This window comes from Triplophysa dalaica, unplaced genomic scaffold (genome assembly GCF_015846415.1).
Source record: "Triplophysa dalaica isolate WHDGS20190420 unplaced genomic scaffold, ASM1584641v1 Contig2, whole genome shotgun sequence".
NCBI lineage: Eukaryota > Metazoa > Chordata > Actinopteri > Cypriniformes > Nemacheilidae > Triplophysa > Triplophysa dalaica.
In genome coordinates, this window is record NW_026622636.1 from 63,152 (window position 1) to 86,681 (window position 23,530).

Genomic DNA, 23,530 nt, shown 5'->3' on the forward strand with positions numbered 1-23,530 from the left:
CTCGGCTCGTTGGTCTAGGGGCATGATTCTCGCTTTGGGTGCGAGAGGTCCCGGGTACAAATCCCGGACGAGCCCTGCTTCAAGCGTTCATCGTATTGTGAGGACACTCAAGGTGGCACTATGGCAATCCAGATCATGAAAGCAGGAGACCCATGGCCTGTTAGCTCAGTTGGCTAGAGCGTGGTGCTAATAACGCCAATGTCGGGGGTTTGATCCCCGTACTGGCCAAAGGCTTTTCTCTGGCATTCTGTTCCATAATTCAGGGCTTCAGCGCCAGGGGTCATCCGCGGACTACGATTCGCAAGTCAAGAAATCTGCAAACGTGGCCGAAATAGCTCAGTTGGGAGAGCGTTAGACTGAAGATCTAAAGGTCCATGGTTCGATCCCGGGTTTCGGCATGCGTCCCTCTGTCCAATGCTTTGCTCTAGTTATAGTGGAGCTCTTGCATTCACAAGACCGTGCGCTCTTTTCTTCGGAATCTGGCATGTCGAAAACAGCTTCACATTGGGTTTCATGGTGTAATGGTTAGCACTCTGGACTCTGAATCCAGCGATCCGAGTTCAAAGCTCCAAAAGCCTTTAATATGGAGAATAAGGCCGTCATTCCCTCTACCTCTCGAATGCCAAGCGAGCGCTCTATCATTTGAGCAAATTCCCGCGCATTATCGGAAAAAGACGCGCATTGCCTTGGCTCAATGAAACGGGGCACACGGGGAAAATGCTTTTCCAAAGCGCCTTGAAATCACAATCGCTGCACACCGCTCGGCTCGTTGGTCTAGGGGCATGATTCTCGCTTTGGGTGCGAGAGGTCCCGGTTTCAAATCCCGGACGAGCCCTGCTTTAATCGTTCATCGTATTGTGAGGACACTCAAGGTGGCACTATGGCAATCCAGATCATGAAAGCAGGAGACCCATGGCCTGTTAGCTCAGTTGGCTAGAACGTGGTGCTAATATCGCCAAGGTCGCGGGTTTGATCCCCGTACTGGCCAAAGGCTTTTCTCTGGCATTCTGTTCCATAATTCAGGGCTTCAGCGCCAGGGGTCGTCCGCGGACTACGATTCGCAAGTCAAGAAATCTGCAAACGTGGCCGAAATAGCTCAGTCGGGAGAGCGTTAGACTGAAGATCTAAAGGTCCCTGGTTCGATCCCGGGTTTCGGCATGCGTCCCTCTGTCCAATGCTTTGCTCTAGTTATAGTGGAGCTCTTGCATTCACAAGACCGTGCGCTCTTTTCTTCGGAATCTTGCATGTCCAAAACAGCTTCACATTGGGTTTCATGGTGTAATGGTTAGCACTCTGGACTCTGAATCCAGCGATCCGAGTTCAAATCTTGGTGAGACCTCTCATTGAAAGTCTACACCTTTTCGAGGGGCTCATGCCAGGGATTGTTACCGCCCCGATCTTTGACCTTTGTACTAAAACGTTTAAGCAGTCAGGCAAACACAAGTGAATTTCATCTGTTTACGTGCAGGAAAAGTGTTGTACTTGTGGAACGAGGAACCACATAGAAGGTGGAGGATCTTTGTAATGACAACGTAAGACAATGGTAGGATAACAACTAGGTTTCATTAAACCTCGAGTTAAAGTAGCATTTGCTGCTTTCACACTGACAACAGGCCAACGGTACACAATGAGCCAAAGGTCAATACAACCAAGGCAAAGCGGAAAATAAATATAACAAATTGCCCATTTCTGAAACGTTAATGTGATTGCACACACACACGTACTATAAAGAGAAGATTTGGGGAGAGAGATTTTTCATGCTTAGCCTTATTTTGACAATTACCCAATAGTAATGGAGGATAATCCTTTTCAAGAAACTACAAGAAAAGGGCAAGGAAACGAACCACCTCACATATCCACACTGGTTTATTGAAAATGCAAGTTACACAGCAAAAAAAAACTTGTGGAATCTTAAGTGACAACTTGATTGTCTCTGATCGTGAAATGTCCTGCATTACGTTGCTCTGGGTAAAAGCAATGCGCACACCATATGGGAGATTCTTGTCATTTGTGTCCAGGTGCCATAGCGAGGAGAGACAAGGGGCACTGAAGGCTTTTTGTGACTGAATATATGAACAGTATTCAACACGAAGACCTTTTTCTGCAAAGGTGAGCCTCGACAGGTAGCATAGGGAGGGCTAAGTCGCACGAAGGAAGCTCCAAAAGCCTCTAATATGGAGAATAAGGCCGTCATTCCCTCTACCTCTCGAATGCCAAGCGAGCGCTCTTTCATTTGAGCAAATTCCCGCGCATTATCGGAAAAATACGCGCATTGCCTTGGCTCAATGAAACGGGGCACACAGGGAAAATGCTTTTCCAAAGCGCCTTGAAATCACAATCACTGCACACCGCTCGGCTCGTTGGTCTAGGGGCATGATTCTCGCTTTGGGTGCGAGAGGTCCCGGGTTCAAATCCCGGACGAGCCCTGCTTTAAGCGTTCATCGTATTGTGAGGACACTCAAGGTGGCACTATGGCAATCCAGATCATGAAAGCAAGAGACCCATGGCCTGTTAGCTCAGTTGGCTAGAGCGTGGTGCTAATAACGCCAAGGTCGCGGGTTCGATCCCCGTACTGGCCAAAGGCTTTTCTCTGGCATTCTGTCCCATAATTCAGGGCTTCAGCGCCAGGGGTCGTCCGCGGACTACGATTCGCAAGTCAAGAAACCTGCAAACGTGGCCGAAATAGCTCAGTTGGGAGAACGTTAGACTGAAGATCTCAAGGTCCCTGGTTCGATCCCGGGTTTCGGCATGCGTCCCTCTGTCCAATGCTTTGCTCTAGTTATAGTGGAGCTCTTGCATTCACAAGACCGTGCGCTCTTTTCTTCAGAATCTTGCATGTCGAAAACAGCTTCACATTGGGTTTCATGGTGTAATGGTTAGCGCTCTGGACTCTGAATCCAGCGATCCGAGTTCAAATCTCGGTGAGACCTCTCATTGAAAGTCTACACCTTTTCGAGGGGCTCATGCCAGGGATTGTTATCCCCCCGATCTTTGACCTTTGTACTAAAACGTTTAAGCTGTCAGGCAAACACAAGTGAATTTCATCTGTTTACGTGCAGGAAAAGTGTTGTACTTGTGGAACGAGTAACCACATAGAAGGTGGAGGATCTTTGTAATGACAACGTAAGACAATGGTAGGATAACAACTAGGTTTCATTAAACCTCGAGTTAAAGTAGCATTTGCTGCTTTCACACTGACAACAGGCCAACGGTACACAATGAGCCAAAGGTCAATACAACCAAGGCAAAGCGGAAAATAAATATAACAAATTGCCCATTTCTGAAACGTTAATGTGATTGCACACACACACGTACTATAAAGAGAAGATTTGGTGAGAGAGATTTTTCATGCTTAGCCTTATTTTGACAATTACCCAACAGTAATGGAGGATAACCCTTTTCAAGAAACTACAAGAAAAGGGCAAGGAAACGAACCACCTCACATATCCACACTGGTTTATTGAAAATGCAAGTTACACAGCAAAAAAAAACTTGTGGAATCTTAAGTGACAACTTGATTGTCTCTGATCGTGAAATGTCCTGCATTACGTTGCTCTGGGTAAAAGCAATGCGCACACCATATGGGAGATTCTTGTCATTTGTGTCCAGGTGCCATAGCGAGGAGAGACAAGGGGCACTGAAGGCTTTTTGTGACTGAATATATGAACAGTATTAAACACGAAGACCTTTTTCTGCAAAGGTGAGCCTCGACAGGTAGCATAGGGAGGGCTAAGTCGCACGAAGGAAGCTCCAAAAGGTTTGATCCCCGTACTGGCCAAAGGCTTTTCTCTGGCATTCTGTTCCATAATTCAGGGCTTCAGCGCCAGGGGTCATCCGCGGACTACGATTCGCAAGTCAAGAAATCTGCAAACGTGGCCGAAATAGCTCAGTTGGGAGAGCGTTAGACTGAAGATCTAAAGGTCCCTGGTTCGATCCCGGGTTTCGGCATGCGTCCCTCTGTCCAATGCTTTGCTCTAGTTATAGTGGAGCTCTTGCATTCACAAGACCGTGCGCTCTTTTCTTCGGAATCTGGCATGTCGAAAACAGCTTCACATTGGGTTTCATGGTGTAATGGTTAGCACTCTGGACTCTGAATCCAGCGATCCGAGTTCAAAGCTCCAAAAGCCTTTAATATGGAGAATAAGGCCGTCATTCCCTCTACCTCTCGAATGCCAAGCGAGCGCTCTATCATTTGAGCAAATTCCCGCGCATTATCGGAAAAAGACACGCATTGCCTTGGCTCAATGAAACGGGGCACACAGGGAAAATGCTTTTCCAAAGCGCCTTGAAATCACAATCGCTGCACACCGCTCGGCTCGTTGGTCTAGGGGCATGATTCTCGCTTTGGGTGCGAGAGGTCCCGGGTTCAAATCCCGGACGAGCCCTGCTTTAAGCGTTCATCGTATTGTGAGGACACTCAAGGTGGCACTATGGCAATCCAGATCATGAAAGCAGGAGACCCATGGCCTGTCAGCTCAGTTGGCTAGAGCGTGGTGCTAATAACGCCAAGGTCGCCCCGTACTGGCCAAAGGCTTTTCTCTGGCATTCTGCTCCATAATTCAGGGCTTCAGCGCCAGGGGTCGTCCGCGGACTACGATTCGCAAGTCAAGAAATCTGCAAACGTGGCCGAAATAGCTCAGTCGGGAGAGCGTTAGACTGAAGATCTAAAGGTCCCTGGTTCGATCCCGGGTTTCGGCATGCGTCCCTCTGTCCAATGCTTTGCTCTAGTTATAGTGGAGCTCTTGCATTCACAAGACCGTGCGCTCTTTTCTTCGGAATCTTGCATGTCCAAAACAGCTTCACATTGGGTTTCATGGTGTAATGGTTAGCACTCTGGACTCTGAATCCAGCGATCCGAGTTCAAATCTTGGTGAGACCTCTCATTGAAAGTCTACACCTTTTCGAGGGGCTCATGCCAGGGATTGTTACCGCCCCGATCTTTGACCTTTGTACTAAAACGTTTAAGCAGTCAGGCAAACACAAGTGAATTTCATCTGTTTACGTGCAGGAAAAGTGTTGTACTTGTGGAACGAGGAACCACATAGAAGGTGGAGGATCTTTGTAATGACAACGTAAGACAATGGTAGGATAACAACTAGGTTTCATTAAACCTCGAGTTAAAGTAGCATTTGCTGCTTTCACACTGACAACAGGCCAACGGTACACAATGAGCCAAAGGTCAATACAACCAAGGCAAAGCGGAAAATAAATATAACAAATTGCCCATTTCTGAAACGTTTATGTGATTGCACACACACACTTACTAAAAAGAGAAGATTTGGGGAGAGAGATTTTTCATGCTTAGCCTTATTTTGACAATTACCCAACAGTAATGGAGGATAACCCTTTTCAAGAAAGTACAAGAAAAGGGCAAGGAAACGAACCACCTCACATATCCACACTGGTTTATTGAAAATGCAAGTTACACAGCAAAAAAAAACTTGTGGAATCTTAAGTGACAACTTGATTGTCTCTGATCGTGAAATGTCCTGCATTACGTTGCTCTGGGTAAAAGCAATGCGCACACCATATGGGAGATTCTTGTCATTTGTGTCCAGGTGCCATAGCGAGGAGAGACAAGGGGCACTGAAGGCTTTTTGTGACTGAATATATGAACAGTATTCAACACGAAGACCTTTTTCTGCAAAGGTGAGCCTCGACAGGTAGCATAGGGAGGGCTAAGTCGCACGAAGGAAGCTCCAAAAGCCTCTAATATGGAGAATAAGGCCGTCATTCCCTCTACCTCTCGAATGCCAAGCGAGCGCTCTTTCATTTGAGCAAATTCCCGCGCATTATCGGAAAAAGACGCGCATTGCTTTGGCTCAATGAAACGGGGCACACGTGGGGAAAATGCTTTTCCAAATCGCCTTGAAATCACAATCGCTGCACACCGCTCGGCTCGTTGGTCTAGGGGCATGATTCTCGCTTTGGGTGCGAGAGGTCCCGGGTTCAAATCCCAAATTGTGAGGACACTCAAGGTGGCACTATGGCAATCCAGATCATGAAAGCAGGAGACCCATGGCCTGTTAGCTCAGTTGGCTAGAGCGTGGTGCCAAGGTCGCGGGTTCGATCCCCGTACTGGCCAAAGGCTTTTCTCTGGCATTCTGTTCCATAATTCAGGGCTTCAGCGCCAGGGGTCGTCCGCGGACTACGATTCGCAAGTCAAGAAACCTGCAATCGAGGCCGAAATAGCTCAGTTGGGAGAGCGTTAGACTGAAGATCTCAAGGTCCCTGGTTCGATCCCGGGTTTCGGCATGCGTCCCTCTGTCCAATGCTTTGCTCTAGTTATAGTGGAGCTCTTGCAATCACAAGACCGTGCGCTCTTTTCTTCGGAATCTGGCATGTCGAAAACAGCTTCACATTGGGTTTCATGGTGTAATGGTTAGCACTCTGGACTCTGAATCCAGCGATCCGAATTTAAATCTCGGTGAGACCTCTCATTGAAAGTCTCCACCTTTTCGAGGGGCTCATGCCAGGGATTATTACCGCCACGATCTTTGACCTTTGTACTAAAACGTTTAAGCTGTCAGGCAAACACAAGTGAATTTCATCTGTTTACGTGCAGGAAAAGTGTTGTACTTGTGGAACGAGGAACCACATAGAAGGTGGAGGATCTTTGTAATGACAACATAAGACAATGGTAGGATAACAACTATCCTAGAGCGTGGTGCTAATAACGCCAAGGTCGCGGGTTCGATACCCGTACTGGCCAAAGGCTTTTCTCTGGCATTCTGTTCCATAATTCAGGGCTTCAGCGCCAGGGGTCGTCCGCGGACTACGATTCGCAAGTCAAGAAATCTACATTGTTGTATACCTAATTGCATCGACAACCCATCGAGCACTCCTGTACCTGTCAATTATGGTTATATCAACAACACGTGCCAACTGTTGCAGAGGTGCTCTTAAACATTTGTAAAATCATATAAAAGGCTATAAAGTATGTACACATTGATTTACATTAAGTGTTTACTACATTGTTATTTACCTAATTGCATCGAAAACCCATCGAGCACTCCTGTACCGGTCAATTTGTGTTATATCAACAACACGTGCAATCTGTTGCAGAGTCGCTCTTAAAGGAAAACGTGGTAGTCTATAAAGACTTGATCTTCATCTCTCTCTCAAGCAGCCGTAGTCGGCAGGGTTTGAACCTGCGCGGGGAGACCCCAATGGATTTCATGCCTACGGCAAAGTGACTGAGTGACTAGATCTGCAGGGAGAAGATTGACAGCTTTCGCTGAGGTCTCACGGTATTCCTTGAGCATGTGCTCGATGAAATCCCTGCTCAAAGCCAATGTGTAGACTCCAACGCACGAGCAAACTGTTTATTTAATTTTTATCAACAGAGGGAGGGCCCAGAAGAGCTCACGAGGTAAAGGTGACTAACAATGTGGAAACACATCGCCGGAACAGGGACTTGAACCCTGGACCCTCAGATTAAAAGTCTGATGCTCTACCTACTGAGCTATCCGGGCTCAATGCGAATTCAATCAGACGGTCAAGTCTTGGTTCTGTAGGCTGGTTCTGTAGGCTTAGGGTTAAGATCACCTTTCTGATGCAAGGGTGTTCAGTCCTATCTCTGGAGGCGATGCCATCTGTAGATTGCAGTTCATCCAGTACACCTGGACCGGGTAACGGGGCTCTAGGAGTTGGCAGGTAAGTGAAAATCAGACGTGCTTTAAAAACTGACCTGACAGCTCATCTTAGGTCTTTTATCTGGCCGTGCTTTCCTTAAAGGTCCCTGCCAAGAAAACATTTGTAAAATCACATAAAGGCCTATAAAGTACGTACACATTGTGTTTCCTTGAATGTGTCCTACATTGTTATATACCTATTTGCATTGACAACCCATCGAGCACACCTGTACCAGTCAATTTGGCTCAGATGGTCTGCAGGTGCATGAAAGTGAGACGCGATTTAAAAGCTGACCTCATAGCTCAGCCCGGGGAAAAAATTGACCGTATTACACCTCAGCTGGCAGCGGTGGGATTTGAACCCACGCTTCCGAAAAGACTGGAGCCTCAATCGAGTGCCTTAGACCGCTCGGCCACGCTACCACAAAATGGCACGTTTTGCCTCCGGTTTCGACCATTGTGTCTTACAGTAGGCCCGCTGTGACTTTTCGACAGTCAAGAGCATGATGACTTGCAGTTCATCAAGTACACCTGAACCGGGTAACGTGGCTCTGGAGAATTGCCCTGACAGCTCATCTTTGGTCTTTTATCAGAAGATCCAGAAGAGCTCACACGGTAAAGGTGACTTACAAAGGGGAAACTCATCGCCCGAACAGGGACTTCAACCCTGGTCCCTCAGAAAATCCCAATCAATTTGTGTTATATCAGGAACATCTGTAGCAGAGTCGCTCGTAAAGAAACACGTGGGAGTCTACAAAGGCTTGATTGTCTTCTCTCTCTCACTAAAGCAGCCGTAGTCAGCAGGGTTTGAAAGTGCGCGGGGAGACCCCAATGGATTTCAAGTCCATCGCCTTAACCACTCGGCCACAATTACAACAGGTTCCAGGCCATCTGGGTTTCGGTCGTGCTGCAAAGAGGACGATGTCAAAACGGGAAAGGCAGGACTTCAATAAGACGTGATCCCCTGCCGTGACCCGGATTCGAACCGGGCTTGCTGCAGCAACAACGCAGAGTACTAACCACTATACGATCATGGCAAGCCAACAGCCCTCCGGCAAAGTTGCGCTAGCAGGACTTCGTTACTACATCTGCAGGGAGAAGATTGGTAGCTTTAGCTGAGGTCTCACGGAATTCCTGACGCATGTGCTCGATGAAATCTCTGCTCAAAGCCCATGTGTCGACTCCAACGCACGAGCAAACTGTTTATTATATTTTTATCAACAGAGGGCGGGGCCAAAAGAGCTTACATGGTAAAGTTGACTTATAAAAGGGAAACTCATCGCCCGAACAAGGACTTGACCCTGGACCCTCATATTAAAAGGCTGTTGCTCTACCGACTGAGCTATCCAGGCTCTTGAGTTCCAGCGACATGTTCTAGGTGTAGGCCCTCGGGTGAGGGGTGTTGAGTAGTGCAGGTTCATCATGCACACCTGAACCAGCTAATGTGGCTCTGGAGGTAAGAGGAAAACTACAGTCACCCACTGTCAGCGCCTAAATCCAGCGCCTTAGACCGCTAGTGTTGCAGTTTCCACCATTGTGTTTTACAGTAGGCCCGCTGCGACATTTCCCAGACAGTTAAGAGCTTACAGGGTTCTGTCGGCTTAGGGTTTAGTGCACCTTCAGATAGTCAGATGTGCTTTAAAAACTGCCCTGACAGCTCATCTTTGTTTTTTTTATTTGGCCTTGCTTTCCTTAGAGGTCCCTGCCAAGAAAACATTTGTAAAATCACATAAACATTAGTAGTGTTATCATATACTGTGTGTCAAATTGTTTGATTGATTTATGTACACATATCAAATTTTCTGTCCACTGGTCACTCAAACTGGACTTTTATGGTATGACAGTCCTGATGACAGATATATTTTATGATTGTTTTGGGGGTATCATTTGACCCCTTCCCTTCCCTCAGCATGTCTAACTTCCTAAACCCCCATTCAGTACTTCCTTATCAAAAAGGTTTGTTTTCATCCTGTTTTGCTTTTACTACAGGATATTTGTGAATGATGTTTGTAAGATATTGAGATAGTATTAGTGTAATATGTGTGTTTTTCCTCTAAGAATGTTGTTTCCTTTGCTTTGTGGTTTTTATCATGCAAATGAATGAAATGAGGCTTGTTGTTTCAAATCTTCTGAAAGTGTGTGTGTCTCCCTACTTTCCCCCAAGCAATTAATTTGCCAGTCAATAAAAGTTTTTTTTTTTTTATGATCTGTCAGTCTTGTTTGACAGTTTATATCTTATAGCTGTGTAATTGTACCCACTGTAGTTGTCTTCATCCTGCTGACCTGACACCCTGATGGTCAGGCAACGATTTATCTCTCATTAAAAGTGTGCGTAATACCGGGTATATGGTATCGCATGTTCGCTGATGGACGCGTGGTGACCCAGGATGATTCTTTGTATATATTATGTGGATTTGATTCTACGTTGGCAGCTATCGACAGTGAATGTGTTCAAATGGTGTATGCTGCGTGATCGCTACAACTCTGTGAGAGTTTAATTGTTTACACCGGAAGTGGATCTGGAGGCCGACGAGTTCTGACACCACCCACATGTGTTACAAACCATTAAAAAGCTACTGTAAAAAAGTTTATTATAGCCCTTCTAACCCCGGATTTTTAGGTGGTAAAAACAGGGAGTATTCAATGACACAGGGGTCTGTCTATCTGATTAACAAATTGAACAGTGATTATCCTCGGAGGATGCATACACTTTACATAAATCGGCTCCTCTAAATTACAAGCGAAACAGAGTAATTGTCTATATTTCTTCCGGCTTTGCTACTGATCGGACGCATTTACTAGCGCTCCGTGCTTTGCGCTTCTGCTTTTATGCTTTATCTTTTTTAAACACCTGCAGTTCAGTACAGTGCTCAGACAAAACAATTAGGCACTGAAACCAAAGACTGGGAAATACTTCAAAACTTTCGCTAAGCAACCAGGATTTCTTACTGCGTACAATTGAAACTCTTCAGAATAATTCCATTGCCCACACTCAAACTGGTGTGAAAATGCCATCTGTTGGATCAAAAACCACCTGTTGCTCAAACTGCCACAAACTTCTACAAAAGATTGCAGTTCTCGAAAACAAAGCTACTAAACACACAGCTGTTACTCGTCGTGGACCCCCTCAGCATGAAGCCGGTGAGTTCTGTGAACCCAGCACTTCTCATCAGATTATAGTTAGCTCAGACAAACCTGTACAGATGCAAACAAAGGTAGCTGAGGACACAAACCGTTGGCAGAAAAAGGGCGCAAGACCTAAAGCTAGTAATATCAGACTGTCGAGAGTTTCACAAATTGCCGCATTAGCTTCATCTACCCCAAATATGACTAAGACTCGAGTAGACAATGTTGGTACTCTGCCACCCCCTGTACATCTTGAAAATAGATTTGAGGCACTAATGAATATGGGTGAAGAATCCCCAAACGTGGTAAGGCAAAAATCAAAAGTGGACACTGCAGTTAGCAGAAGCTCTGTGTCAAACAGGCACCGGCACTCTGCTCAACAAGCACCCGAGCCAAATACTCTCATAGTGGGGGACTCAATTATCAGAAACCTTCATAGCAGGGCACGTACATACGTACATACTATTTCCCTAAAGCAATGATTGCTGATGTAAGCAAGGAACTCTCAAACATCCTGAAACAACATAAGTCTGTAAATCGGATTGTCATACATGTGGGGAAAAATGATACTCGAAAAGAGCAGTCAGAGCTCCTAAAAAGGGATTTTAATGAACTCTTTGAATTGCTTGGAAAGCTAAAGGACAGGCATTCATCAGTGGACCTCTCCCAGCTCGGGGAATGAATATGTTCTCTCGGCTACTCAGTCTGAACATATGGCTGCAAAAAACCTGCAACGTGAGAGGACTAAACTTCATTGACAACTTTAATCTCTTTTAGAGTCAAAGACAACTTTTTAGAACAGATGGCCTCCACCCAAACAAACTTGGTTCAAGAGTGCTAAAGTACAATATCCTCTTCTCCCTCTTTCACCCATCAGTAGAGTTTACCACTCCACTCCTAAATGGCACAAATACACCTGGCCATAGTGACCCACCTCAGCAGTTGGATGGACATTGGGATAACACCACTCAAGCTGTACCCTGCCCAGTGACATCACATCAGTTGGACGTTTCTGTGGATATCAACCAGGAGAGCCAAAACAACATACTTCAGTCTTCAGAAACACCAGACTCGCAGCCCCTCTCACTACACACTCTCACCCTCTCTACTACATCATCTCTTTTGAGCTTCTCATAGAAAATGGAGGAACTCGTTTTTTCCTGGAACAAAACTATCCCACTCTATTATCGCAAGTCCTCACGTTTCAACTAAAAAGCGACGGGCCCCACAACCACCAAAGCCTCTGGGTCAACCTGGCCAACCTGTTCCATTCAATTCAATTCAATTCAAGTTTATTTATATAGCGCTTTTCACAATGTGTATTGTTTCAAAGCAGCTTAACAGGTACAAACAGGAAAAACAGAAAAGTTAAAACACAGCACAGTGCATGGTATTTATACAACGAGTAAGATCATTCTAATAAATGATATCTAATTTCTAAATAAATAAATCAATGAATGCAGTCTCCCGGTGAGCAGGCCAACACTGCCCTGCTGTGGCGAGGAACCCAAACTCCAATGATTGATTAATGGAGAAAAAAAACTTGGGAGAAACCAGGCTCAACCGGGAGGGCCAGATTCCCTATGACGTGTCATAGCTGCACTCAGACTGCTGAAATGTGGTTAAGGTTTAGCATTTAACACCAAATATTGTAACTTCAGCATTAATAAGACAAATAGTCCGTCTTTGCTCTTGGTTGGGGATGTAGTGGTATGAGCTGGGATGGTCCGATGCTCATATTTCTCTTGGCAGATGGTGGAATTGCCTTAGATGGAGCTGGGATGGTCAGTCAGTCTGCAGCTGTATCTGGCGTAATCTCAAATTGGGGATGGGCATCTGTCGGTCGTCTGGACATGGTGGAACTTCTTCCTACCTCGGGATGGGCATCCCGAGGCAGAGGCGGAAAGAGAATAAAGAGAATAATTAGCGTAGCTGCTATTCATTAACTATGCATTAAGTGAAAGATGGCTGAAAAGATGTGTCTCTAATCTAGATTTATTGTATCAGGAAGGCTATTCCAGAGTTTAGGTGCTACGTATGAGAAAGCTCGTCCCCCTTTGGTGGATTTTGTTATTCTAGGTGTTGTCAAAAGTCCTAAATTTTGAGATCTTAGAGAGCGTGATGTGTTGTAACGTGATAAAAGCTCGGTTAAGTAAGTATGTGCTAAACCGTTCAGGGCTTTGTAAGTAATTAAAAGAATTTTAAAATCAATACGATACTTAATGGGTAGCCAGTGAAGCGATGATAAAACTGGGGTTATGTGATCGTATTTTCTTGACCTAGTAAGAACTCTGGCAGCTGCATTCTGAACTAACAGTAGTTTGTTTATCGATGATACAGGACAACCACTAAGTAGAGCATTACAATAGTCAAGCCGTGAGGTCACAAATGCATGAATAAGCTTTTCTGCGTCTGCAACACATAAACTATTTCGTAATTTGGCAACATTTCTAAGGTGAAAGAAGGCTGTTTTTGTGATATTTGAGATGTGATTTTTAAATGACAGGTTGCCGTCTAATATAACACCTAGGTCTTTAACTGTATTTGTTGGAGTAACAGTGCAGCTTTCAATTTGCAGGCTGTAATCGGAGATATTCTGTTTACTTGATTTTGGTGCTATAAGTAATATTTCTGTTTTGCTAGAGTTTAAAAGGAGGAAATTACTAGTCATCCAATGTTTTATGTCCTCGATGCACTCTGCCAGTTTGGATAGCTTAAAGGAATCATCTGGTCTTGATGAGATATATAGCTGAGTATCATCTGCATAACAGTGGAAGCTAATTCCATGTTTTCTAATAATGTTGCCGAGGGGCAGCATGTATATGGTAAAAGCAAGGGTCCTAAAACCGATCCCTGAGGTAATCCATAATTTACTTGCGTAAGATTTGACGATTTCCCATTTAAATGGACGTATTGGTATCTGTCTGTTAAGTAAGATCTGAACCATTGCAGTGCCTGTCCCTGAATACCGATAAAATTGTGTAAACAATCTAGTAGTATTTTATGGTCTACAGTATGGAAAGCAGCACTAAGGTCAAGCAGGACTAATAGTGGGATGTTACCTTTATCTGAAGCAATAAGGAGGTCATTTGTAATTCTAACGAACAAGTACCGGTTTGATTTGAAATCGGTCTATAGCTTCCAAGTTCATTTGGGTCTAAGTTTGTTTTTTGATAAGAGGCTTAATTACAGCCAGTTTAAAGGGCCCTGGGACATGTCCTAGATTAATTGACGAGTTGATTATGTTACAAATGGGCTCAATTACAGCAGGTAGTAACTCTTTTAATAAAGTAGTCGGAATGGGGTCTAATAAGCATGTCGTCGGTTTGGATGTAGTAATAATTTTAATAAAATCTTCCTGATTTATAGGAGAAAAACACTCTAGCTTTTCTTTTTGGGTGACGGTTGAAACTAATTCTTCCGACACACTTGGAGGTTTGGTTTTAGCTATGTTGTCTTGTATTATTTCGATTTTCTCGGTAAAAAACTTCATGAATTCATTGCTACCAAGGTGCGGCGGAATACCCAGGTCAGGTGGAGTCTGTTTGTTTGTTAGTTTAGCAATTGTGCTAACTAAAAACCTTGGATTGTTTTTGTTATTTTCTATGAGGTTACGGAAATGCTCAGCTTTTGCTGCTTTTAGAGCCTTTTTGTAACAGCTTGCACTCTCTTTCCATGCAATTTTAAAAACCTCTAATTGGGTTTGTTTCCATTTTCGCTCCAGTTTACGCGTTTCTCTTTTTAGGGCGCGAGTGGTGTTATTATACCATGGTACTATGATCTTTTCATTAATCCTTTTTGACTTCATAGGTGCGACCGCTTCTAATGCATAAGAGAAAATAGTGCCCATGTTGCTGGTCATGTCATCGAGTGATTCTATATTAGTTGGAAAGGTTATTAGAGGAGTCAGATCTGGCAAGTTCATTACGAAACTATCTTTAGTAGTTGAGGTGATTGTTCTACCCTGTCGATATGGAGATATACAACTGATTTCTGCAGTGCGCAGTGTACATGTTATAAGATGGTGATCGGAAACATCGTCGCTTTGAGGTATAACATCGATATTGATTAGATCGGCTCTGTGAGATATAATCAAGTCTAGGGTATGATTAAGACAATGAGTAGGTCCATTGATGTATTGTGTTACACCACAAGAGTCTAGTAGTTCTTTAAACGCCACAGCTAATGGATCGTTAGCACTATCTACGTGGATATTAAAATCTCCAACAATCAGTACTTTATCGACGTTAACCTATAGATCCGATAAGAAGTCTGCAAACTCTATCAGAAAATTAGTGTAAGGCCCAGGGGGTCTATACACAGTAACCAATGTAAGAGAGACCAATGATTTTTTACTTTTGTTTGGAACTGTTATGTTCAACGCAAGCATTTCAAATGATTTAAATGTATGCATTGTTCTCCGAGTAACGGTAAGAAAGTCTCTAAAGATTGTTGCGACACCACCACCTCGACCAACCGGACGTGGTTCATGAATATAACCGTAGCTTGGTGGAGTAGACTCATTAAGACCGAAGTAATCATTTGGCTTAAGCCAGGTTTCAGTAAGTCATAGTATATCAAAACTGTTGTCTGTGATCATTTCATTTACAATAACTGCCTTTGGATTTAGTGATCTAATATTAAGTAGCCCAAACTTTAGGCGTTGGTTTTGCTCATTAAGTATATTGTCTTTTGGTTTAATCATGATAAGATTTTTTCTCATACTTTTAAATAAATGATTATTTGGTTTTATTATTCGGGGGACAGACACAGTCTCTATGTATTTGAAAGCAGTAACATTCTTAACTGTAACATTCTTAACAGTTGGGTGAGAAGAACACAGACTATAGTTAAAATTTGTACTTACTAGTCAAATGGTGTGTAGCGTCTTTGAGATGTAGTCAGACAGAATTTCCGCTCCAATGCTGCTGGGGTTCAGCCCGTCGGGGCGGAAGAGCCTTGGTCGCTCCCAGAACAGATAAAAATTATTTACAAAGAGCAGCTTCTGTTCAATAAACCATGACATTAAACAATTATTAAGCGTAAATAGTCTACTGAACTTTTCGTTCCCTCGTCGGTAAGTAGGAAGCGGCCCTGATACGATGATCCTCGCCGTGGGCGATGCGTTGCGAACAGTATCGACCAGACTCCTGAAATCCCTCTTCAGGATCTCCGACTGCCGCATTCTCACATCATTCACCCCCGCGTGCAGAACTACGGCTCCTACTCTTGCATCCTCCTTCAGAATCGCAGTTACCTGCGCGGAGACATCGAGAACACGGGCGCCAGGAAAACAGTGAGTGCGCACCTTACCTTCATTGAAGGAGGTGCGTACATTCCGGACGATTGAGTCTCCGATGACCACAGCGTTGGATTTCGTCTCGCAGAGGGCAGCATAGCGATTTCTCGTAGAAATCTTGAAGACCGGTAGCGGCGGTGGGGGATAGGTCATCGCTCCTGTCCTGGATTTCGCCTCTCGCCGTGTGTGTGCAGGTGCAGGAGAGAAGTTCATTTCGGCTCGTCGTGCTCTTGAAGCCTGGGATCTGTGCATAGAAACACACGGAGTAGAAGTGATAGGAGTATTACAATCACGTCGAACACTTACCGCAGCTTTGCGAGCGTCAGCCCGGGATGTTTCCATTGCCATTTTACGTTCTCGCAGACGTGTTTGCCTCTCGAGTAGGTCGTGGATCTGCTTCTCCAATACTTCCAGTTCTGACTGAAGTGCGAAGAAAGATTCATCATCTGCACTCAAAGGTAACGTTAAACAAATATCTGAATCATAAGCCATTAGTGGTGTCATAATGAGAACAGTGAGTTAAGCAGTAGAGGCAATATTCAGAGATTAAAGGCTGGGAATGCTAACAGTCGTAGTGCTAATGGCGAACGGTCATACAAAACAAATTTATCTGTGCGTTATATGACTATATTTGGTATGTGATACACTTAAGGATATGTTTAACCCTCTGTGAGTTATCAATTTAGAACATAGATATTAAGAAATAACAGGAATAAACGATATATTTAGAAAAAGTTTGACAGAGCTCTGTCTCAAACCACGCTCTCTCCACGCGGTGTTTTCTAAACCCCCACAGTCTAAAGGTTTAATATCTCAGTTTTATATATTGTTAGAGTTAAATTCTAAGGAATCATCGAAAGATAAATTGAGTCGTTGGAATGAGGACTTAAAATCAAACATCCCTTTAATTAAGTTGGAGGAAATATGTATGAAAGCACAATTGCAAACATTCAATAGAAGTTTTAAACTGATACAATATAACTGGTTAATGAGAACGTACATTACGCCAGTGAGGCTGAACAAAATAAACCCGAATATTCCAGACACATGCATTAAATGTTCAAGTGACAAAGGTACTCTTCTACATTGTTTGTGGAGCTGCCCTAAGGTGAAAGAATTTTGGAGGGAGGTGGCGGCATTAATTTACCAAGTGGTTTCAATAAATCTTCCAATGGAACCAGAGATTTTTATTTTGGGAAGTATCCCAGACCATATTGTACTTTGTAGTAATATCCGTAAATTGATTGACATAGGCATACTTCAGGCTAAGCGTTTAATTGCTCTGTACTGGAAAAGATTAGAAATGCCTTCTATCATACAGTGGATCAATAATATGTCCTTCTGTTTAGCTATGGAAAAGATAACATATTCCTTAAAAGAGAAACTTTTTTATTTTGAGAATATTTGGAAACCCTTTGTATCCTTTATTTTGAACTTAGATCTAAGTAACATCTTAAATGTGGTTTAAGGCGATTAGACATCATAACATTTAAAGTAACAGTACCCTGCTTACCTGTCTATGTCTCCTTTACATTTTTATACATGACTTATTTTATTATGACTATTATGCATGATACTTGGATTCCACACACTCTTCCTCAGATAGCAACTGTTAAACATGTACCTAGCAATCTTGTCTATTATGAAAGAAAGTCAGGACATCATTTTTTGGGAACAACACCAGAGTGAAAATGTACATTAATTTATAAACCCTTAAATGATTGAAGTTGTATAGCCTGTCTTTCTTATGCAGACTACCTAAATCCTCCATCTACGACTGTCAGCATTACTCATGAAGTACCACAGCCAGTTGTTACCTACCAGTACATTCTTATTTCCGAAAGAAGACGAGTAAAATGCCCATCGTGCTCAACTGTGCATGTTCCTGATCACGAGGGAACGGGAGTCGTTGAGGGATACTACTGGCTGTGTGGCCATCAATTATATTTATCATTACCAAAGAACTGGACAGGACTCTTTGCTTTAGTCCAGCTACATGGAAGAGCTATTATCTTGCCTCATCGATCAATGGACAGTCAACGGCGTGTGAGAAGAGGATTATTCAACTTCCTACAGGACAGTTGATTCTGATAATTCAATATGGAACTGGATTGACAACAAATTTCCTAATTTGCATAAAATATTGATGTTGATAATCTGCATTTTGGCTCCAATTCTGATATTACTGTGTTTTTGGCCTTGCATAATGCAGGCAGTTAATATGATTACTAGATCTGCTCCTCACCATCAGATGGTGGTGTACTCGGTCAGTGACGATCAACTATTTGCAATCTAATGTAGAAGCCATTTTTATAAAGTAATTGGTTACAAACAGGAGTTGTCGGTGTTACGAGACAACCTAGTCAGGTCAGATGGATTTTTATATTTTATAGATTATACGCATACACATAAAATAATGAGTATTATCATTGATATTGATTCATTTTGTTCACGCTGATATATTCACTTTGAAGTAGATATTCCTCTAATGTTAGTCTTAATCAGATGTGGGACTCTTATGGAGCCCCAAAGGGGGTAATATATTGAGTATAATTTTGATCATATTATGTATAATATGGGGCTCTTATATTCACCCCGGTTATGAAGAAGTATTCATAGGAATGTTTGTAACATAGTTGTGTAAGTAGAATACTCTGAAATCACACTAACCCAGAGGAGTATATACAAATAATGATAGAATCAACATACTTATGCAATGATTGTTTTCATAAAAATATTATAATGATTTTCATCAAGTATAGCACTACATATTTCAGCAATACAAAATCCAGCAATATTTTATAGAGCAAGATATTTAAAAAAAAACTGAGTAAAGGTTAAAATTCCACCATAAGATACAAAACTTGTTGCCTAGAAATAATGTTGGCAGACAAGAACAATTGGATAACAAAAAATAAGAGATAGCAGGAATATTAGGTTGGTTTCGAAAGGAAACACCTCTGAGAAGTTTCACTATAACTAGATGTTGGAAAACACCCGATTTTCAGATGTTTTCAGAATGACTTGGGACATCTCACTTTGTTTCACTTGAACAAATGAAGTCAAATCTTTGACACCTCGACCATCTTTGTCTGAGCAATTTTTGAACTGCAAGATCAACTTATTCCACATCATAGGCCACACGTATGAACTTGGTGGACACATTGCTCATTCATAAACTATAAATTTAAATGCATTTGTGTGCTTTAACCTATTTTCTGGCATCGGCCCGCAGACGGGCCGTCATGGCGTTTGTGGGCGTGTCTACGTTTTTTATTTTACTTTGTTTTACATTAATTTTCGATCAACTATCATAAACTATGCATCATTTTAAAGCTAAAACACTCAAGATTCGTGTTCTGAACTTGTTTTTGTAATCAAAACACCAGAGAGGAAAGGGTTAAATAAAAAGTGGAAGGACCGGCCTTTCAAACATAAACAAAATAAACGGCACTACTTATCTTTCAACTCCTTTGGTTCGGATCAGTTCGGACGAATCCAAAAAAAACACCATACATCTCCTTATAAGGGTCGTCTTTGAATGTGCATACCACTGTTTCATCCAAAACAATGAACAAATTGAAAAAAACTCAAAAGATTCCACTTTGTTTGCATACGCGTTTCGAGTCAACGTCCATTTTCGTATAAATATTGATTTTGATCCGTTCAAAATCATTTTTTTCTCGTAATCTACTATCTTCTGAACAAAATACGCCCATTCACGTCTCTTTTCTTCAATCACAGACTTTGCGATCATTCAAAACACCCAGGGTGCCTTACCGGCCCACAGAGGTGTCAGTCAGGCCACCTTGGTTTTTGACTGGGTAAACCCATCCAATGCCTGGCCAGAAAAGTTTTGACGAATGGGTGTAATATCCAACTATTTGGGGATTACAATGATTGGCCATTTGTGAAGTTTACGTAAACAGATTTGGAGAATATCACGTGCGCAAACATACCGTGCATCGGTGCGCTACCACCGTGCATCGGTGCGCTCACAGCGCTATCGCCATTTTAGGCCCGCTAGTACAGAGAACAACATCGCTTCGCTGCACGGAGCACATTTTAGTGAACGGATTTCTTCAAAGTCTACACCTGAACCTCTCAACCATGGATCGTCGACCACAGACGATGTATTTTGATGTTGAAAGTGCTTTGGAGGAGATCATGAGGAGCAGCGACGAAGAGCAGCAGAAGGAAGCGGAGACATGCGTCTCCGACAGAGATAGTTCGGGGTCGAGCGTCGATTCCCTAGAAGACGCCATGTTTGGTGATGGACTTGATCCCGTGTTAGATCGGTAAGTTACAACATTTTTTCTCGATTGCTTATACATTTTTATTGTGGATTAGCAGTGTATGTGTCATCATGTCATAACGTTAGCTGTTTCGATAATGAAAATGTGCATGATAAACATGATAAACGAAGCGCAGAGATTAGTAAGCGTTTATTTATTCTAAACAGTATATGTATAATACATAAAGATATTCTATTATTCATAAATGGGTAAGATGCAAAGAGTTTATTGTATCTGTGACATGTATTATTATCTTATATCAAGTGTTATTATCTTTATCTATATTATGTGAAGATATGTAGCAAAAGTATTGGTTTTACAAATCATTTATAATGCTGAGCATTATAAGCGTAAAGTATTTGACAAACAGGCATTTGTAAATGTAATATTGATGCTATTTATGTTGCTAATATTGTTTTTTATTTTGACTGAATGCTGCTAATAGTTTTTTTGTTGTTGTTACTGTGCTGTAAAATAGGCCTTCAAATGACACAGATGAGGACTGGTGTCCAGAGTCTAGTGCTGAGCTCCGGAAGAGATCACGGCAGCCATCGTCATCATCTGGAACTACATCATCTGCATCTCCATCTGCTGCAGCTGCAAATGGTACAGGTAAAGGGAGGACGAGAGGGGGGCGGGAGAGAGGGGGGCGGGCGAGAGGGGGGCGGGCGAGAGGGAGGAGGGCGAGAGGAGGGCGGGCGAGAGGGGGGAGAGGGAGATGGAGCCAGTCAGTGCATGCTTTGTCCCCCAGCACCTCACAGGAGAAATGGCACAACGTGGATGAGGATGATAAAGAGCCTCCCCAACCTGTGTTTAGGCCTGCTCGTACTCCTGGGCCACAGCTGCTATTTACTGCATCATACACAGCACTGCAGTTGTTTCAGCTGTTCTTTTCTACATCTGTGCTGCAGACCCTCATTCACAACACGAATGCCTATGGTGCTAAACTGAATCAGGGAAGAGACAAGCCATGGCATAACATCTCCGGGGAAGATTTTAAGTCTTACTTGGCGCTTGTTGTATACATGGGTCTTGTTAAGGTCTTTACCTTGACTGATTATTGGAGGAGGTCCACGATATACAGTCTTCCCTTTCCTGCTCAGATCATGTCCTGCAGGAAGTTTCTGACCATCACATCTGCTCTTCATCTTAGCGATCCTCAGGATGATGAAGAAAATGAAGAGAGGAAGGGTACATCAGCCTACGACCGCTTGGGGAAGATCAAGCCTCTCTATAACAACATTAGGGATGCCTGCAAGACTTTCTTTCATCCACATCAAAACATCTCCATAGATGAGAGGATGGTGGCATCCAAGGCAAGGTCTGTACTCAAGCAGTACATGAAGAACAAACCCACCAAATGGGGTTACAAGCTTTTTGTTTTGGCAGACTCCCTGTGTGGCTATACTTGTGAGTTCTTCGTGTATGAGGGCAAGTCAATGCAGTCTCGGAATGGGCTGAGCTATGATTCAGTTATGGCACTTGTGGATGAAAAAAGGTTGGGCGCTGGTTACAAGTTGTATGTTGACAACTTTTACACCAGCCCCATTCTTTTCAGAGACCTCCTCTCTAAGAAGATTTGGGCATGTGGCACCATACGTCCGAACAGGATCGGTTTCCCAAAGACCATCAGAAACCGACTGCCACGGAATGCTTCACGAGGGTCCATTAGATGGCTTAGAGAAGATGAGCTGCTGTTTGTGGAATGGAAAGACACCCGGGAAGTGCTGATGTGCTCCACTTTCCACAAAGCATATGAAGGTGACACAGTGAAAAGGAGGGTGAAGGCTAACGATGGGCAGTGGTCTCAAGTGCATGTGCCTATTCCCGGTGCAGTGCTGGATTACAACAGGTTCATGGGGGGAGTGGACCTGTCTGATGCCCTCATTGGATACTACAAAGTGCTCCACAAGACACGGAAGTGGTACCGTACGTTCTTCTATCACTTTGTCGATATTGCTGTTGTCAACGCTTTCATTTTGCATCAGCATCTGGCCAGAGCAAGGAACGAAAAACCCTTGACACAGAAAGCATTTAGGGAAACGCTCGTTCTGGAACTTGCAGGCTTGAAATCACGCACTGCTGCCCCTCAGACATCTGATGTTGGTCGCCACAACCCAAAACACATCACGGACGACACCACTTCTGGACGACGAAAGTGCAGACTGTGTCATCAGAAGACACCAGTGATGTGTGCAACATGTGAGGTGCCACTGTGTTTTTTGCCTAAACGGGACTGTTTCAATGACTGGCATGTGCAGACTGGAAAATACTAACCATCATTGTTTGAATGATTCTTTTATTTTTACATTGTTCAGTTTATTCAAAACTAATACTTGTTCCAGAAATGTTTCCTAGTTTAGGTCAGAGCCTTGCATAATTTCCAGTTCCGAGGAGGAATGTGAAGGGATAGAAGCAATCGCTTCTTGAGACGGTAATGGTCGAGTACGCACTCACACGCACACTTAGATGACTTGTAAATTTTCATCCTGTTTGTGAGCTATTGTGTTTCCATTATTCCAAAATAAAATGTTTATAGATTTAATCTGTTAGGACTTTGTTGTTGGTTTTGGTTGTTTGCTCTCGCTCTCTTTTTCCCTCTGTCTCCCTCTTTTGCAGTATGAGTCCTTGGCCTTACTGAATCAAATGTGACATGCTGGTGTGAGGCAGTACACTCTGTAAGTACGTAACACACACACACACACACACACACACAGTGTTGCAAATTTAATTTGTTCTACTTACCCACAATCACTTTCTCTTTTTTCTGTCTTTTAGTGGCTTGGGTTTCCAGTTTGTTAGAGAAGAAACCTCCTTAGTGACTGCCTTGATCAACATGTCTCCCTGCACTTTGTAAATACTGTAAATATTTTAGTTTTTCAGTTATTGTATATTTTCTATATAATAACTAGAAGTTTACTGTAGATTTGAGTAAAAAATTATTGTTACAATTACAAATGTTCTGAAATATTTGTTATTATATATATATATATATATATATATATATATATGTATATATATAATATTTGTTCAAAATAAAGAGTTTTGTTAAAATGTACAAATGTTGTTCTGAAATAGTTTTTTCTTGTGTGTCTTGATGGGCCAAGTAGTGGTGAATTGATATAAAAAATGTAGTATGAAGTGTTGACTCCTGATGTCATTTGGTTACTTGGTGT

General features: G+C 43.0%; 2 protein-coding genes and 20 non-coding genes across 23 annotated transcripts; 19 read left to right on the plus strand and 3 right to left on the minus strand.

The window, feature by feature from the left end:
• Window positions 1-3: 3 nt before the first annotated feature.
• Window positions 4-75, plus strand: trnap-ugg (transfer RNA proline (anticodon UGG)). Its single transcript has one exon. It is a non-coding gene; the product is annotated as a tRNA-Pro (tRNA).
• A 79-nt stretch (window positions 76-154) lies between these two features.
• trnai-aau (transfer RNA isoleucine (anticodon AAU)) lies at window positions 155-228 on the plus strand. The gene has a single exon. It is a non-coding gene; the product is annotated as a tRNA-Ile (tRNA).
• Window positions 229-325: 97 nt separating this feature from the next.
• Window positions 326-398, plus strand: trnaf-gaa (transfer RNA phenylalanine (anticodon GAA)). The gene has a single exon. It is a non-coding gene; the product is annotated as a tRNA-Phe (tRNA).
• A 365-nt stretch (window positions 399-763) lies between these two features.
• trnap-ugg (transfer RNA proline (anticodon UGG)) lies at window positions 764-835 on the plus strand. The gene has a single exon. It is a non-coding gene; the product is annotated as a tRNA-Pro (tRNA).
• A 79-nt stretch (window positions 836-914) lies between these two features.
• trnai-aau (transfer RNA isoleucine (anticodon AAU)) lies at window positions 915-988 on the plus strand. The gene has a single exon. It is a non-coding gene; the product is annotated as a tRNA-Ile (tRNA).
• A 97-nt stretch (window positions 989-1,085) lies between these two features.
• On the plus strand, window positions 1,086-1,158 carry trnaf-gaa (transfer RNA phenylalanine (anticodon GAA)). The gene has a single exon. It is a non-coding gene; the product is annotated as a tRNA-Phe (tRNA).
• Window positions 1,159-1,267: 109 nt separating this feature from the next.
• trnaq-cug (transfer RNA glutamine (anticodon CUG)) lies at window positions 1,268-1,339 on the plus strand. Its single transcript has one exon. It is a non-coding gene; the product is annotated as a tRNA-Gln (tRNA).
• Window positions 1,340-2,354: 1,015 nt separating this feature from the next.
• On the plus strand, window positions 2,355-2,426 carry trnap-ugg (transfer RNA proline (anticodon UGG)). Its single transcript has one exon. It is a non-coding gene; the product is annotated as a tRNA-Pro (tRNA).
• Window positions 2,427-2,505: 79 nt separating this feature from the next.
• On the plus strand, window positions 2,506-2,579 carry trnai-aau (transfer RNA isoleucine (anticodon AAU)). Its single transcript has one exon. It is a non-coding gene; the product is annotated as a tRNA-Ile (tRNA).
• Window positions 2,580-2,676: 97 nt separating this feature from the next.
• On the plus strand, window positions 2,677-2,749 carry trnaf-gaa (transfer RNA phenylalanine (anticodon GAA)). Its single transcript has one exon. It is a non-coding gene; the product is annotated as a tRNA-Phe (tRNA).
• Window positions 2,750-2,858: 109 nt separating this feature from the next.
• On the plus strand, window positions 2,859-2,930 carry trnaq-cug (transfer RNA glutamine (anticodon CUG)). Its single transcript has one exon. It is a non-coding gene; the product is annotated as a tRNA-Gln (tRNA).
• Window positions 2,931-3,875: 945 nt separating this feature from the next.
• trnaf-gaa (transfer RNA phenylalanine (anticodon GAA)) lies at window positions 3,876-3,948 on the plus strand. The gene has a single exon. It is a non-coding gene; the product is annotated as a tRNA-Phe (tRNA).
• Window positions 3,949-4,313: 365 nt separating this feature from the next.
• On the plus strand, window positions 4,314-4,385 carry trnap-ugg (transfer RNA proline (anticodon UGG)). Its single transcript has one exon. It is a non-coding gene; the product is annotated as a tRNA-Pro (tRNA).
• Window positions 4,386-4,625: 240 nt separating this feature from the next.
• On the plus strand, window positions 4,626-4,698 carry trnaf-gaa (transfer RNA phenylalanine (anticodon GAA)). Its single transcript has one exon. It is a non-coding gene; the product is annotated as a tRNA-Phe (tRNA).
• Window positions 4,699-4,807: 109 nt separating this feature from the next.
• On the plus strand, window positions 4,808-4,879 carry trnaq-cug (transfer RNA glutamine (anticodon CUG)). Its single transcript has one exon. It is a non-coding gene; the product is annotated as a tRNA-Gln (tRNA).
• Window positions 4,880-6,182: 1,303 nt separating this feature from the next.
• Window positions 6,183-6,255, plus strand: trnaf-gaa (transfer RNA phenylalanine (anticodon GAA)). Its single transcript has one exon. It is a non-coding gene; the product is annotated as a tRNA-Phe (tRNA).
• A 109-nt stretch (window positions 6,256-6,364) lies between these two features.
• Window positions 6,365-6,436, plus strand: trnaq-cug (transfer RNA glutamine (anticodon CUG)). Its single transcript has one exon. It is a non-coding gene; the product is annotated as a tRNA-Gln (tRNA).
• A 966-nt stretch (window positions 6,437-7,402) lies between these two features.
• trnak-uuu (transfer RNA lysine (anticodon UUU)) lies at window positions 7,403-7,475 on the minus strand. Its single transcript has one exon. It is a non-coding gene; the product is annotated as a tRNA-Lys (tRNA).
• A 500-nt stretch (window positions 7,476-7,975) lies between these two features.
• On the minus strand, window positions 7,976-8,057 carry trnal-gag (transfer RNA leucine (anticodon GAG)). Its single transcript has one exon. It is a non-coding gene; the product is annotated as a tRNA-Leu (tRNA).
• A 369-nt stretch (window positions 8,058-8,426) lies between these two features.
• Window positions 8,427-8,508, minus strand: trnas-uga (transfer RNA serine (anticodon UGA)). Its single transcript has one exon. It is a non-coding gene; the product is annotated as a tRNA-Ser (tRNA).
• Window positions 8,509-19,272: 10,764 nt separating this feature from the next.
• On the plus strand, window positions 19,273-21,300 carry LOC130416210 (bromodomain and WD repeat-containing protein 3-like). Its single transcript, XM_056742260.1, has 3 exons — window positions 19,273-20,357; window positions 20,833-21,179; window positions 21,266-21,300. Exons 1-3 carry the CDS (start codon window positions 20,170-20,172, stop codon window positions 21,298-21,300), a joined length of 570 nt encoding a protein of 189 aa, XP_056598238.1. The 5' UTR covers window positions 19,273-20,169.
• LOC130416216 (piggyBac transposable element-derived protein 4-like) lies at window positions 21,043-23,307 on the plus strand. Of its 2 annotated transcripts, none has more exons than XM_056742267.1 (2): window positions 21,043-23,036; window positions 23,133-23,307. In XM_056742267.1, the coding sequence occupies exon 1, from the start codon at window positions 21,380-21,382 to the stop codon at window positions 22,628-22,630; it is 1,251 nt and encodes a 416-aa protein (XP_056598245.1). In that variant the 5' UTR covers window positions 21,043-21,379; the 3' UTR covers window positions 22,631-23,036; window positions 23,133-23,307. The 2 variants fall into 2 exon arrangements, with proteins under 2 accessions (XP_056598245.1, XP_056598244.1); XM_056742266.1 differs by having other exon boundaries at window positions 21,043-23,032; window positions 23,133-23,306.
• The last annotated feature ends 223 nt before the right edge of the window (window positions 23,308-23,530 follow it).

Coding starts and splice junctions, on each gene's coding strand:
- LOC130416210 (XM_056742260.1), top strand. CDS start 20,170: ATGGATCGTCGACCACAGACGATGTATTTTGATGTTGAAAGTGCTTTG. Junction 20,358..20,832: donor CTTGATCCCGTGTTAGATCG/GTAAGTTACAAC, acceptor GCTGTAAAATAG/GCCTTCAAATGACACAGATG. Junction 21,180..21,265: donor ACCTGTGTTTAGGCCTGCTC/GTACTCCTGGGC, acceptor TCTGTGCTGCAG/ACCCTCATTCACAACACGAA.
- LOC130416216 (XM_056742267.1), top strand. CDS start 21,380: ATGGGTCTTGTTAAGGTCTTTACCTTGACTGATTATTGGAGGAGGTCC.